The sequence below is a fragment of the Capsicum annuum genome, chromosome 11 (genome assembly GCF_002878395.1).
Source record: "Capsicum annuum cultivar UCD-10X-F1 chromosome 11, UCD10Xv1.1, whole genome shotgun sequence".
Classification (NCBI taxonomy): Eukaryota; Viridiplantae; Streptophyta; class Magnoliopsida; order Solanales; family Solanaceae; genus Capsicum; species Capsicum annuum.
The window spans coordinates 18,278,582-18,294,380 of NC_061121.1; the positions used below are offsets into that span (position 1 = coordinate 18,278,582).

At 35.9% G+C, this 15,799-nt stretch overlaps 1 protein-coding gene across 1 annotated transcript; it reads right to left on the reverse strand.

Annotated features, from left to right (window-relative positions):
* Positions 1 to 334: 334 nt before the first annotated feature.
* Positions 335 to 994, reverse strand: LOC107846687. The gene has a single exon (XM_016690996.2). It carries the CDS (start codon positions 992 to 994, stop codon positions 335 to 337), a length of 660 nt encoding a protein of 219 aa, XP_016546482.2.
* Positions 995 to 15,799: the final 14,805 nt, after the last annotated feature.

Here is a 15,799-nt window from a genome sequence, read left to right on the forward strand (position 1 = left end):
ATTTTTCGGGTTATGGCTGAAGATAATGGTGATAAACCATCACAGGTGTGATAGCGTATCACGAAGGTCGTCAGTCTTAACAGATAAGGCCTTAATTCCTGGTCTTTTTGACGACGTTGGTGATAAGCCATCACAGTTGTGATATCCTATCACGAATGTCATCAAGACCACTTGGCTTGCATTCTTAATTTTTTTAGCTTGACCTTTTTGTACCCCTTCAGTTCCTTCTTACTACCTAAATAAATAAATAAAAAATGCATGAAAATAATATTTTAGTTTGCCTCCCAATAGTGCCTGATTTAGTGTTGCGACACGACTTGGTTATCTCGACTACTCAGACTTTGTCAAGATGCCGTATCACTATATCATTACCACATTCCGAGAATACATCCACAACCAAAAAGATATTCATCTCCTCCAACTGATTCATAGAAGGTTGCATTTTAAATCTGTCCTCCTTTTTAATATTTCTAAACTTGAGCTCATTGAGCTCTATATTAACCAATACTCTCCCCGTGGCTAATAATGGTCTACTCAGAATAATTGGTACTTCAAAATCAACATCACAATCCAATATTACAAAATCTGCAGGGAAAATAAGGTTGTTCACTTTCACCGGTACAATATGCGATAGACCTACTAGTCGTTTCACCGATCTGTTTGCCATCACAAGACGCTTTATTGTGGGGGTAGGTTCCCCCAATCCCAGTTTCTTGTAGATCTCAAGTGGCATTAGATTAATACTTGGTCCTATGTCGCATAAAGCTTTCATAAGCTTTATGGACCTAACTGTGCACGATATTGTAAATGCTCCAGGATAAGGCTTTTTCTGCACTAAGGATTTTGAAGAAACATCACTACAGTGGTGGATATTGTCCACCAGCCTACATCTTACCTTCCGCGTCTTAGTCAACCATTCCTTCATCAATTTAGCATAGTTCGGTATTTGCATAAGTGCCTCAATCAATGGCACCGTCACTATCAGTTGTTTCATTACTGCCATGAACTTGCTAAATTTTTCATTATCTTCTTTCTTCTTCAATCTCTTGGGAATTGGATGTGGTGGTCTTGGCATCTGTTTTAATACTACTTCCTCCTTCTTATCGTCTTCTTTCTCTGAAATATCATCAAAGCCATCCAACTTCTTGCACTCCACTGGATTGCTTCCTTTGGATTTATCAACACTTACCTCATTCTCCACTGCTTTGCACATATAAGGGCAAAATAACACCTTACCACTCCAAGTTGTAATCGACAAACAAGAGCCATCAGTCCGCGGATTCTAAAATGTATCACTAGGTAAAGTGCTAGCTTTTCTTTGGTTCAAAGTAGCCAAAAGTTGGCTCATCTACTGCTCCAACTGCTTAATAGAAGCAGAGTGTGAGCTAACTAACTGACTGAGGGTAGAAAATTCGTTTTTCATAGTAGTTACCACCGAGTTGGTAGCCTCAACACCCTTCAATAGCTTTTTTATCATGTCCTCCATGGATATCTTGCCAGAACTAGTAGATGCAGTATCCTGACTTCCAGGAGAAATATACAAACCACTCTTGTCATTTTTTTTCTCCAATGTCTCTACTCTCTATCTTTATAATCAGGCTTGTCAAAGAAAGTCCGACCTTGGTTCCCTTGGCTATTGCCTCAAAAACCCCCTGATTACTCACATAATTTTCCTCAGCATCCGCACCTGCAGATAAAGTACCCTTAGAATCCACAAATTTTACCTTTTAAGTCTTGCTGGATAGCAAGTACTTAGCCAGCAAGTCCATCTACGTCTTCAAATAGGCCATATCCTGATGTCGCTCCTCATCCCTTCTATTCTACTCTGCAGTAATACCACCAGCAATAGTAGGGCTAGCCACTACAGAATGTCTAGTATGCTAAGCCGGACTCTGCTTGGTCATTCTATTTAGCATATAAGAAGTATACAAAAAAGAGAGGTCAATTAACGAACCACCTGCAGCGTTGTCAACTATTGTCTTTTTCACAAAGTTGAAAGCTCTATACAAAGTCTCCATCAAGTGCAAGTCTGTCATATTGTGGTTCGGACATTGTGCAAGTTTCTTCTTAAACCTTTACCAAGTCTCGTGCAGTGCTTCAGTCGCAAGCTGTTTGAAGTTGCTAATCTCATACCTCAACTGTACCCTTATGGAGGGTGGAAAGAACCATTCTAGGAATGCATCTTTCAACTATCTCCAGTTGGTTATAAAATTAAGCTCTAATTTATTCAGCCACATTATTTTCTCTCCAGACAGGGACAATGGAAATAACCTCAACCAGATCACATTCTGGCTCACTCCTGGATTGTCAAAGTATTTATAGATGGTGATGAAGTTCACCAAATTCATGTTCGGATCATCACCAGGTAAGCCTCCACATAACCCCTTCAGATTCACGAGTTGGATCATGGTACTTGTTATGCTGAACTTTGTGCCTAGTGCCAATGGTGATGGAATGATAGCACCAGTTACACCATCTCTGTCCATTCCTTCATCATATTTATCATCCTTATAGTTCATAGGATTTTGACCATATCTACCTCAGATTGGATGATTTTTGTTGACATTTTGCTGCACTAGTAAACCAACTTGCTCCGCTCTCATTCGGTTTTGAGGATTCAGCAATTCCTCATCACCCAAGTCCCCATCATCAGGGTTTTGGTGATGTTCATGTTGACCCAAATTTTGCACATTCACCTGAGCCCTCACTAAAGCAGCTAGTCTTTCTGCTTCCTGTTGTTCAGCCATTCTTCCAATTAGTTGAGGTTCCAGGTTGATTAGTAATAGTGGTTCTTTGGAACTTCTTGTGTTTGGCATAAACAACACAGTACCTACAAATAAACAAAAACAACAAATAAACGTTAATGAAGGAAAGTTAACTATCAACAAATTTTTGTGCACAAATTTTTAGTCTACAATCAAATTCCCTGGAAACGGCGTCATTCTTGATAAATCACAAATTACACTCTTAAATGGGTGTAAGCGATTAATTTCAATATAAAACTCAACTTGGTTGGGGTCGAATCCCATAGGGAATAGGGTGTGAACATCAATTTGTTTACGAAATACTTTACTGGTAGTCTATCATTTTCGAACGATGGGGGTTTAAATTTCACAATGAAGTAATCTTCACTTTCTGAATTGAAGTGTTGTTTTCAATATAAATGGAAAACCAGAGTTGTGTTCAACAAGGGTTTCGGGCATTGGCAGATACTAGTTAATGCTATAGATCCTTGGAATGAGTAGAATAACAAATTATCCCTGACGATTATGCTATCTGACTTATCTCTGGACTTCATCATACAATTTATCATCTAATTCTCTCAAAATTAGATAACTTATCTTTTTCCAATAGGATGTTCTCTCAGGTTGATTAATCTAGTTATGGCATTAATCATTTAAAAAAAGGTTGGTAGCTTCCGAGTCCCTGTTGATAATTTAAGTCCTCTAGTCTATTTCTCCGTTAGAAGCAAATAAAACCTAAGGCATAACCTAATGTTTGCAACCACTAGATTTCAGTTAAGACAATAGAATTTCAAGATGTTCTACTTCTCTTTGAATCCGTTAAACACCTAGTATCATATCAAACCCTAATCCATGGATCCCATAACCCCGGCTAATGGAATTATCCTCTTATGATTTGATGAACAAAATCAGATGTTGAATTCATAATGATAAGGTTAACTAATGATTAGATGGTAAACAACAAGTGGTCTCTTCAATTAAAATCACAAAAACTAGAAATCCACAAATAGTTGATAAGAAAAACTAAGAATAATTGTCAAAAGAGAACAATGTGTGTGTCTCTCTCAAAATTTAATTGTTTAGATAGATAGATGATGAGTGCTATTAAAAACCCTAAAAGATGCTATTTATATTAAAGCCTAATTAAGTAAATAAAATAACCAAACTAGTGAAATTTCTCAGAATAGGTGACGTCGTTGCTCATGCCATATCAGGGGGGTGATAACCTACCACGGACGGAGTCAGAATAGCTCCAGTTGCCATCAAACCCTGTATTAGGCTGACACTATGGATGACGCCGCGTTAGGGTTTTGACAGCATATCACAAACGTCATCAAGTTTTCTCCTTTGCTCTCAATTCTCTGGTTTCTGTTAACGCTAATTCTGAAGGTCTATCACGATCCTGACGCCTTATCACCAACATCATTAGAATTTCTTCTTAGACCCAAATTTCTAGTTAAGGCTGATGCCAATACTGATGGGCTATCACAAGGTAGATGCCTTATCTGGAGGTCGTCAGCCATATTTTCTTCTATTTTGTTCAGATTTTCAACTCTTTTGCTCCATTGTTGTTTATTTGTATGCCTTCAGTCTTTTACTGCAATATCATGAGCAAACACATCAAAATAACAAAAGTTGCTTCAAAATTCACAATTATTTTGCGCTAAAACGCATTAAATGTGTTAGCTTTTGCTCACACATCAAAAACATAATTTGAGAACTTGAAATAATATTTACTAAACATGATATGGATATTTGGATATTCAAATAAATAACGTCATGATTCACTTGGGATAAAAACTCTTAGCATAACTTGAATGTAAAACTATGAGCAAAAACATGGATGAATTTCATGATTTACATAAAAGTTGATTAGTATTAGAGTGAAATTCATATTTGAGACAAAAATGAGATTTTTAGGATTAAATGGGTTGAATGATCCTATTGATGAATACCTATATACCTAAAGTAGATAATTTATGATGATTCTTTAAATTGATTTTATTGTTTAGAAACCCTAATAGCTTGAGGAAGAAGATAAACCATCCATTTGACTCTCTTTAGTGAAATTAAGGATTATGTCATGATTTTGTGCTTTAGATTCCTTTATACCACGCTTTGTGTAATGCCCTGAGGGTACACAATGGACAACACACGGTGCTGGAAACCATAAGTGACCCCAAGCTAACCTATTAACTGACATACTGTTAAGCAACTAAACTGTAATAAATTAAATTATGAGTTTAGTTATGCAGAAACATAATCATACTAAAAATCTGAAATAGTTATAACTAATAATGTTTTATAATCTGATAAATCAAAAAGAAGAAACTAAAATTTCATGACTGACTCTGAGTAACAACTATGAAGCCTCTACTATACTGATAATAAATAGCTAGGACATGGCTTAAAATACCACTGTTTGGAGTTCCTGAAATAAGAGAACTCATCACCTGTTGGCTGTAAATTGTAACTGACTGATCATGATATGCGGGCTAAAAATGAAACTTACATTTATGAAATAACGTTGCCATACAAACGTGTATATGGATCAGTACTTGTAGAAAGTGCTGAGTATGCAGGGATGAATGCAATAAGTAAAATAGATTTCATACATAATCTGAAAAACATACATGTTAATCGTATGTAGATTCACCAATAGGCTGGAATAAACTGAAATTTGAAATATCTTAGTACATGAGTAATAAACATGATTTGATAAGCTGGGGAATCGGTAAATTTAGATTCTGTAAAACTTTAATTTTATGATATCGGTAGAACTGAAGCTAGGATATGGTAAAATGCGAATATTGTATGATTACTTAGCCAGAAGCTACATAATGGAAATGGACATAACATTTGGTATTTGAATATAAAATTTTACTAACCACGAATACCTAAACTTAAAAAACTAAAAATAATATATACTAAATTTATCAAATTAACTGAATGACTGATAGCTGAATACTGGTCTTCCAAGAATTGACTATACTTAGTCTGAATAACTGGACTAAAACATTGGAGTACTATGCATATGAGGTAATGAACATCTAACCAACATGAGATAACTGAGAAATGAATGTGTGAAAATTGTAATATTTCAGAATGCATGACTAAGTGTACATCTATCATATTATGGAGATTAAATCTACAATCTAGAAGACTGAAAGCTATAAGATTAAGTATTTGAAAGTTTTTACACTTAGATAAAAAAAAACCTTAAAACTGCACTATGAAAATGAATACTGAAATGAGACTATGGGAGGTATGTTCTGACTGATATTTCCCAATTTGAACAAATTATTGTCAAACTGATAACCCTAGATAGAAGGGGTCAGTATCGTGCCATGGATACTAACACTGGCTATATGTATCCACAAAACTGGTGTCCCAAGCAACTATATAGTAACCCTATAGTGGTAGGAAACTTATGTAAGACATGCCGGCCCTAAGTTGGCAGGAAGACATTCCAAACATATGCTGGCTACATACTTTAATAACTCAAAGATTTGAACAAAGGATCAAACCTTATGCTGACAGGAATTCTTGCATCACTATGTTTGCTCGGTGCTGAAGTAATCCTAACTAAAATGACTTGAAATACTAAATTGATGTAAGTTTACTGGTTATAACGACTGACTGAACTAATATTGTTTATGGTATAAATAAAATCATTCTGTAGATATTGAAAACCTAGGTAAACTAAATTTTGGGTATTCATAACCCCTGAGAATCGATAACATTGAGAGCAAAAGCATATAAAAGTTTCAATAGCATAATAAGCAGTCATCGCTCAAAATTTATCTCTTAGGCATTTCATCAAATACATTAGGACCATAAACTTATGCATGGGTGTAACGCCCTGAGATATTATCCTGGAGAGTCACACGGTGCTCAAGGATAAAAGTAGCCCTAAGCTAACCCTTTGAGCCTGCTACTATGTCTATATTCTTACTTTAAGATAATTAGAGAAAAATAATGGAATCTGTCGTATCATGTCTAACTATAATACTAATAAGTACTATATAAGTAAAAAAATACTACAAATCTGAAACATATCTGATAGTCTAGTTTGACAAAGCCTCTACTACTGAAACTAAAGAGTCATTGGGACAGATCCCCAACAGACTCATACTGAAATGGAATGAAATAAACAACTACTAATAATACTGAATGTCTGGAAAATAGGTCATCGAAACCATGAGGAATCACCACTATAGTAATGTAGAAAAAGGTACTCAGGATCACTGACACTGCTGGGATTGAGAACCTAAACCTATATTATGAGACAATATAGCACACAATATGCAAAACAATAATATCGTAAGTTGTAAAATCATGCAATACTAAATGCAAATGACTCAGATAGCATGAGTAATTTGAAATCTGAAGATACAAAGTAACGAATAGTAAAATATATAATCTGAATTCCATGAACGATTATACTTAGTTCAAAAATCTTTATTTAGTTCTTATTCTCAAATCATGTAGTCTGGATGGAATCTGAAACTTTTTTCTGTATAGTAAATATATTATCACAAAGAACTATTTCAAAAGTGGGGCACTTCTATTTGGGAGGTTCTTCTAACCAACATGTAGACCATGTGAGCATCCATGATGTCCCATGACTAACCCCTATAAGGTTAGGGATGTTCTAACCATGACATCGGAATAGAACAATCTATCTCAGTAATCACTATCTTAATTATCCGAATATAGGGGAAATTTATGCCTCAACCTACGGTGGCACGCATTTCTGGGGAATGAAACCATAGTAACATAGCCTACTCAATGCTAAATACTTTTCCCAATCTAATGCTCAAAATATCAAGAAATTCCATATTTAAATTAATCTCATGCTTTATAATGAAACCAACAAAAGAATATGTAATTTCAAGCTAAAGTGGATTTCTATTCTATATTGTCAATAAGGTAAAATCTTTTCTTAAAATCACTCTCAATGATCTTAGTGACCCATGTATTGATATCATGTTAAAACATCTAAAAATGCATGCTTGATAACATAATCATTCATAAATCATATTAAAATCTAGAAATTTCAGCAATGCTCATGGAAATATAAGCAAACTTATGAAATTCAACTTCCAAGCCTGTGAAAATATTGTAATCTTATGAGCAGCAACCTAGGGTATATATTCATCTTCAATTTCATAGGAAAACATATAGAAATCAAATAAATTTCATAATTAAAAATGTATTTTTTAACATAAGAATGAAATGAGTGTTCTTGGTCAAACCCCATATACCTTAGATTATGAATTTACAAAGACAAGCTTGCTTGAGACTCTTTTTTGTACTCTTGAGTAAGAGTTCTTTAAGATTTAAATTGGGGAAGCTTGAATCTTAACTCAATTTGTAAAAACAATGGTGGGATCTTTAAGTTCTTGGAGAAGGGATTAGGTTTTGTTCTTTGAGGGAGAACACCCTAGCTCTTGATGTTTTTGATGAATCTGAAGTTATATTATTCATTTTGGATATATCTAGGTGTTAAAAAGGGTGGAAAAGACCAAAAATCCCTTTTAAAAATGGCTTTAAAAATACCAAATAGGATATGCAACGGCTCGTGCGACAGTCCGTCGGCCTGATCGTCTCACTAAGTCAAGAATAGGTACTTACTGCCTTAGCACCGATGACTAGGGAAACAGTCCGTCGCTAGCTCGATGGTCTATCCGCCATGTTATTTTCCCTAGCCAGAAGGTGGACTCACTGCCTTTTCTGTGACTGTTTGGGCGACAGTCCATTGCTAGATCGATGGTTTGTTGGCCCTTTCCGTCTTAGCTGGGTGGTTCAGATTACTTTCTGTTAATGACATTAACTTTCTCTTTCGATCTCGAATTTTTGAGAAATGGGTATCCTTGGAAATCTAATTCAATTTCCCATATGATAAAAAGTAAAAACTAGGGAAATTCTATATGATTTAAACATTACTCACTATAGAAGTCACCCTTTAATCTTCTAGAGACCAAATTAGGCTTGAAGAAAAATTTAGAGTATAATAATATCTCACACTTGGGGACATTCGTCCTCAAATGTCCCTAGTAAGGCTAAGAATACAGAGGATACTGAGAATGCACAGCTAAAACAAATGGCTAAACTGACTTTATATCTCTAAAAACTTTTGAATACTATGGAAAATGTAATAAGTCATACAAGAATAACCATATAGCTGAATCTTTAAATGGAAATGAACTTAATTAATGAATAATAGTACCTTCAGCTTGATCTGAACTTCTGGAGAAGAGGTGCGGGTAATTTGTTTGCATATCTGCTTCTGCTTCCCAAGTAGCACCCTCAATCGACTTATTTCACCGCAAAACTTTGACCAAGGGAAACTCTTTTTTCCTAAGTCTTCGAACCTAGTAATCTAGGATCTCAACTGGAATCTCTTTATAGGAAAGACTATTCTGAATATCTAATTTCTCTGAAGGATCTACTAGAACGGAATCTCCAATGTGCTTCTTAAGCATGGAGATATGAAAGATGGTATGAACAGTTGACAAGTCTGTGCGCAACTCTATTTATAGGCTACTTTATAAACATGACTCAGAACATTATAAGGGCCAATATAATGGGGACTAACCTTTCTTTTTTACCAAACCTTTTAACCTTTTTCATGGGTAAAATTTTCAGGTAAACCAAATGACTAACTTCAAACTCAAGATTTCTTCTTCTTACATCTTTATATGATTTCTGATTACTCTGAGTTGTCTTCAATCTCTCTTTAATGAGGTTAACTTTCTGCATAGCCTCAAACACTATATCATGTTCATTTAAAGCAGCCTTACCCACTTCAAACTAACCTATGGGTGATCTATATCTCCTCTAATATAAAGCCTCAAACAGGGCCATTTAAATGCTAGAATGATAACTATTGTTATACACAAATTCAATCAATGGTAAATGCTCATCCCAACTTCTTTTTAAATCAAAAGCACAAGCCCTCAAAATTTCTTCAAAAGTTTGGATGGTCCCCTCAGCCCAACCATTAGTTTTGTGGATTAAAAGCGAAACTCAAATAAACTTGGGTACCAAGATCCTTCTAAAAAGCTCTCCAAAACTGAGAAGTCAATTGAGTAACCCTATCCAAGATTATAAACAAAGGAACTCCATGCAACTTGACTAACTCTCGGATATACAACCTAGCATAATCAAAAAATGTATAAGATATATGCATCGATAAGAAGTGTGCTGACTTAGTCAACCTGTGTACAACAATCGAAAAAGAATCATGATGACGACACAGAAAAGGAAAACTAGTCACAAAATCCATATTCACCTCATCCCACTTCTAAGTAGGGATACCAAACTCTTGCAACTTACAACTAGGTCTTTGGTACTCTACCTTAACCTATTGGCAAGTTGCATATTTCGCCATACACACTGGTTTATCCTTCTTCATACCTTCAACCAATATATTTCCCACAAGTCGCATTATATCTTGGTAGCATTGGGATGAATAAAATACTATGCACCCTGCACTTCAGCCATAATCCTCTTCCTCATATCATCAACACTAGGGACACACAATCTACCCTACAATCTCAACACACCATCTCCCCCTTGGGAAAAAACCTCTACCTGTTGGTCTTTTATTCATGTATCAGTTCAATTATAAGGTCATGCATTAGATATTCATTCTCATCTGGAGAAGCTCAGTTTATCAGATTGCTCAGTTATACATTAATGTCTCAGTTATCCATGCATTAGATATGTATGAGTTTAGTATCTTTAGCAAGTCAGTCATGAGATCGTGTTTTTGTTCTTCATGTTCAATTCAGGTTCTGTTATCTTGTATCCCCTCTCAGTTGATTCTCATTCAAGGATGAATGTTCCTAAAGGGGAGATGTTGTAAGACCCTGCAAAATCGTTGCATTCGAGTTCAGCTCATTTTGCTTTAAAAGCCTCAAAACTTAGAAAATTTTCATAATTGTTCAACATTTAGTCTCATTTTAGACCTCCAAACTTCGGGTATTAATTTGGCGACCTTCCATACCTTTGTTTTTTTATTTTTAATTTGTGTTGCGATAGAGCAAGGTTGTAACATATCTGGGGTAAGTTTTGGAATTTTCGGAATCTATTTAGGGCTCGTTTGGATTTCAAAACAGTGGACCCAGGCAATCTATAGGCGCCGCCTGGCCTATAGCAGTGCTATAAGGCAGGTGCCGCCTGGTATATATTAGTGGATAAACGCAGACGGCGTCTACTAAGTACGGTGCTTTCCCAGTTTTTCTGCACTCAACCTCCACATTTGAAAGGGTATTTTGGACATTTTCCCTACCCTATATATAGGCTTAAACATGGGATTTGAGTCAAATATCAGTAAAATATACTAGTTTTCTTGATTTCCTCTATAGAACAACAAAGAACAAGTCTAGGGCTCAATTGGGGGTTTCTGATTCCAAGCCTATTTCAATACAATCTTCATGGATAATTACTTTAAGGTATGCATAGTGTTCATCTATGGATTCAATTCGTTCATAGATCTCAAGAATCATGCTTTTAAATGTTATTTTGTAAACTTTTTGTGGTGATATGGATATGTACTTGTTGATGATTGTTGTTTAATTTTCAAGATGATATCTAAGGATGTTTTCATGGAATATATGTGGTTGTTGGTTGAAAATTATGAACTTTGGAAGGTTTGATATAATGCAAGTATGAAATCCACCTATGCCTTAGAGAATGCATGTAAGCTGTTTGATAAAATGCCTAGGATGCTAGAAATTCATATTTACAAGAATCCATGATATCTAAATGACAAACCCATGTTAGCTATACACTCACTATGAATTTCCATGCTATTTATGTATTCTTATGGTGGTGGAATGAAACATGTATGATGATGGAGATATGAATTATGTATGTGAATTATATCCATGTTTTTCATATAATGTTTGTGATGTTGAATAAACCCTTAAAGTATGCTATCTCCTACTTATGATATTGTGAATTATGAATCAAGTCCTGGGGGTATTCTTACCCAAAAAATATAGCTGTGTCCCTAGAGCCATGTAATGTTGTCACGATAATCTTAGGTAAGCTAAAATCTATAGAACTTAGTCAGTCATGTGACTCAGGAAAATACTCAAAATCTCATGAACTCAGTTAACTCTCAGATAATAGTGCTACTCTGTCAATCAACGCATGTCAGTAATTTAGTCCATTTACAGTCAGTCGAATCATGTTTAGTCTCTTCGGATGAGAGTAGAAGTTAGCACCAAGTTAACCCAAGGATGGGAACTCACCTGCCAGTTCAGGGTGTTATTCTTAGCATTCATCCTTGTGTTCTAGAACTATGTAGCCAGCGTAGGTTGATACATCCTAACCTGTCTGATTAGGTTTGATGCGATTGCTTAACATGTCAGTTTAGGGTCCGACCGTTCTCACCTTGAGTACCTTCCAGATAAGGGTCAATCACAACTGTCCTTACCAGTGGTGCGGTATTGAGACCTCTCCAGTCGGGGCAGAGTTTGGACCCCAGCTTAGCCATAATGGCATACATCGGGCATGTTGGTTAAATAATTACCTCCCACAGTTTCAGTATCAGTCTAAGTAAAAGAACTCAAACAGTTCTTCAGATATCAGTATTCCAGGACTATTAGATAAAGTCAAATTCAGTTATAGCACAGGACTGAGAGAGTTCCACCAGATTTAGGGTTGTTAGACACAGTCATCCACATTATCAAAACTATAGTTCTAGCTATGTATTAGCGTACAGATTTATATATCACGCACTCACGATTTTAGTTACTATGTATGTATGTTTGTTCTCTTACGTTTATATCAGTTAGCCAGTTAGCATTATCCATGCATGTAAACCCTTTGCATTAGCCAACCTCACTCATATACTCAGTACCCCAACTGTACTGACGCATTTACTCTATGTTGCTTTTTTTTTTATGTTACACCATAGGTTCAGAGACATAAGTTTCAGACCAGTAGTAGCAGCCGCATTCAGCATACAGAGTTGCAGTGAGTCCTCTTCATCCGAGGACAACATTATTTGATTTATCCATTTATTATTTCAGTTAGCTTTCAATTCACGGAGTTAGTTGGAGACATGTTCCTTCAACTCTTTATTCAGACAGTACTTAGATGCTTTTAAATTTACTTTCAGATTTAGCTATTAGATTCAGTATTCAAATTCATATTCAATTGTTTTGGGTATTTTTCACCCATATGGATGGTATATTATTTTATTTGAACCTTATGGAAAATTGTGCATATTTTTCTGCATTATTATGTCATGATTTGCAGTATACAGGTACAGATATCAGTCATGGGTTAGCTTGTGGTCCCTTGGGGTCATAAGCACCGTGTAGCATTTCGGTTCAGAAAATTAGGGCATTAAAAGGACCATCTTTCTTCAACAAAAATAGAATAGCCACACATCAAGGAGGGATATTAGGCCTTATAAAACCACTATCTATAAGATCTTTGAGTTTCTCTTTCAACTCCTTAAGGTCTGTATGTCCCATATAGTATGGTGGAATAGAAATAGGCTGTGTATCAGGAAGAAGTTTGATCCTGAACTCTATCTCTCTATTAGGAAGTACCCCTGTGAGATTTTCTAGGAAGACATTTGGAAACTCATTAGCTATGATGACTGACTGAATATTGGAAATCTCAGACTGAGTGCCCTTAACTTAAACTAAATGATAGATGCAACCTTTTGATATAAACTTTTTGGCTTTAAGATAGGAAATAAAATGACTCTTTAGAGATAGGGAATTTCCTGACCACTTAAAGATTGGCTCATCAAAAAACTGAAAGCTAACCCCATGGGTACGACAGTCAATAGGCGCATAACACGAATGAAGCCAGTCCATACCAAGAATAATACCACAATCAACCATGTCCAACTCTATCCAATTAGCAAGTATGACTCTATGAAAAATAGTAACAGGATATTTTTTATACACTTTCTTAGAAACAACGGAGTCCCCTACTAAAGTAGAAACTAGGAAAGGCTCAAAAATCTTTTCAAGACTCATTTAAAAATTTATAACAACTAATGGGGTCATATAAGAGAAACTTGAGCCGGGGTACATCAACACATAAACATCAAAGTAAAGACACAGAGAATACCAGTAACAACATTGGGTAAATCCTCCTACTCTTGATGTGATGGTGGGGCATACAACCTATTCTTTCGTTAATTGCCAGCAGTGCTAGATGAAGTACCTTGAGGAGGGCCTGGATGGGCTAATAGAGCTGGTGCATTGTGTCCTATGTCTGGGGATAAGAATCTCTGTTTCCCTATCTCGCATAAGGCAATCTTTAATATCATAACACTCCTATCCACAACCATAACTAACTTTATGTCCCCACAAACATCTACCTCCATGATTCTTACCACACTTGTTGCATGGTGTTGATTATGCCTGTTACTTATACTATTTTGTTATATAGACATACAAGATCTAATCCCCTGATCCTGCCTGTTCCCTATCATGGGTGCACTAGCTGATGAAGGTGCTCACATGGAAGAACGACGGTGAAATTAAGGATGGTTCCCTCCATGGGATATAGTCTGGCCATACTCATGCTACTCGGATCTAGGTCTCTTGTTTCCCCTTACTCTTTCCCTTATCTTGTCTATCTTTATTTATTGTGCATGCATCATCAGTATAGACCATGTCTTTGTTGAGCATAAAAGTCCTACACTCTTTAAGAATAAAACCAGGCCCCTCAATCATAAACTTACTCATACAAGTTCGGGTATCAGTAATAAAATCAAGAGCATACTTAGCTAGTTGGTTGAATTTAAGAAAATAATCCCTTACCATTATGGCGCCTTGTGTCAAGTTTATAAACTCCTCAATTTATTCTTCCCTCATCTCTAATGGAAAGAACTTATCCAAGAATGCATATTGGACAACCTCCCAAGTAATAGGGGCAACATATTCTCCCCTATTCTTCATCCATCCTACAACCCAGTCATAAGCAATATTCTTCAACCTCTAAGACGCCAGCTCAATACTTTCTTCCTCAAAAATATGCCTGACTTGGGTGATCTTCCTCATACCCTTAAGATACAACTGTGGTTCCTCACCTACCTTAGAACTCTTGCGTATTCATCCTCATAAAATCCCAAATCCTAGCAACAGCTAAATCACCTCCCTACTGATGCAGAACAATTACCTAGTTGTTGGACTAAACCTTTGTGGTGACTGCCTGGGCTAATGCTTGAAAGGCCACCCAAAACTCAGCATGACACACAGTCTCATTCAAGGGATCAACAGGCAGAGGTTTCTCGTTCTTGGTTCTGTGGGGAGGCATTTTCTATAATAAAGAAGCATGAATTATTAGCTGAGATAGATAACTATAAGCACGATAGATACTGAAAGAAAGAGATTACTTTTCCTAAAATGTCTTGTAGCCTCTTGCTCATATATGTGGTGTGCTAAACACCGATGATCAAGACTCTACATAACACAGCTTGTCTGACTCCCTAGAACTCCTTAAACTATAGGCTCTGATATGAAGTTTGTAACACCCTAAAATATTATTCCAGAGCATCACACGGTGCTCAAGGCTACAAGTATCCCTAAGCTAACCCTATGAGCCTACTACTAAGTCTAGATTCTTACTTTAAGACAATTAGGGAAAAACAATGGAATCTATCATATCATGTCTAACTGAAATGCGAACAAGTACTGTATAAGTAATAAAATACGACAAATAAAAAACATATTTGATAGTATAGTCTGACAAAGCCTCTACTACTTAGACTAGAGTCATTGGGATAGATCCCTAATTAACTCATACTTTAATGGAATAAAATAAATAACTACTAATATTATTGAATGTCTAGAAAATAAGTCCTCATAACCATGAGGACTCACCATTGTAGGAATGTAAACAAAGGTACTCGAGATCACTAACGCTGCTAGAACTGAGAACCTAAACCTACATTATGAGAGAATGTAGCACACAGAAGTATATGTGAATTAGTACTTTGAGGATGTACTAAGTATATGGCGGTGCATGCAATATGTAAAACAATATTATCATAAGCTATAAAACCATGC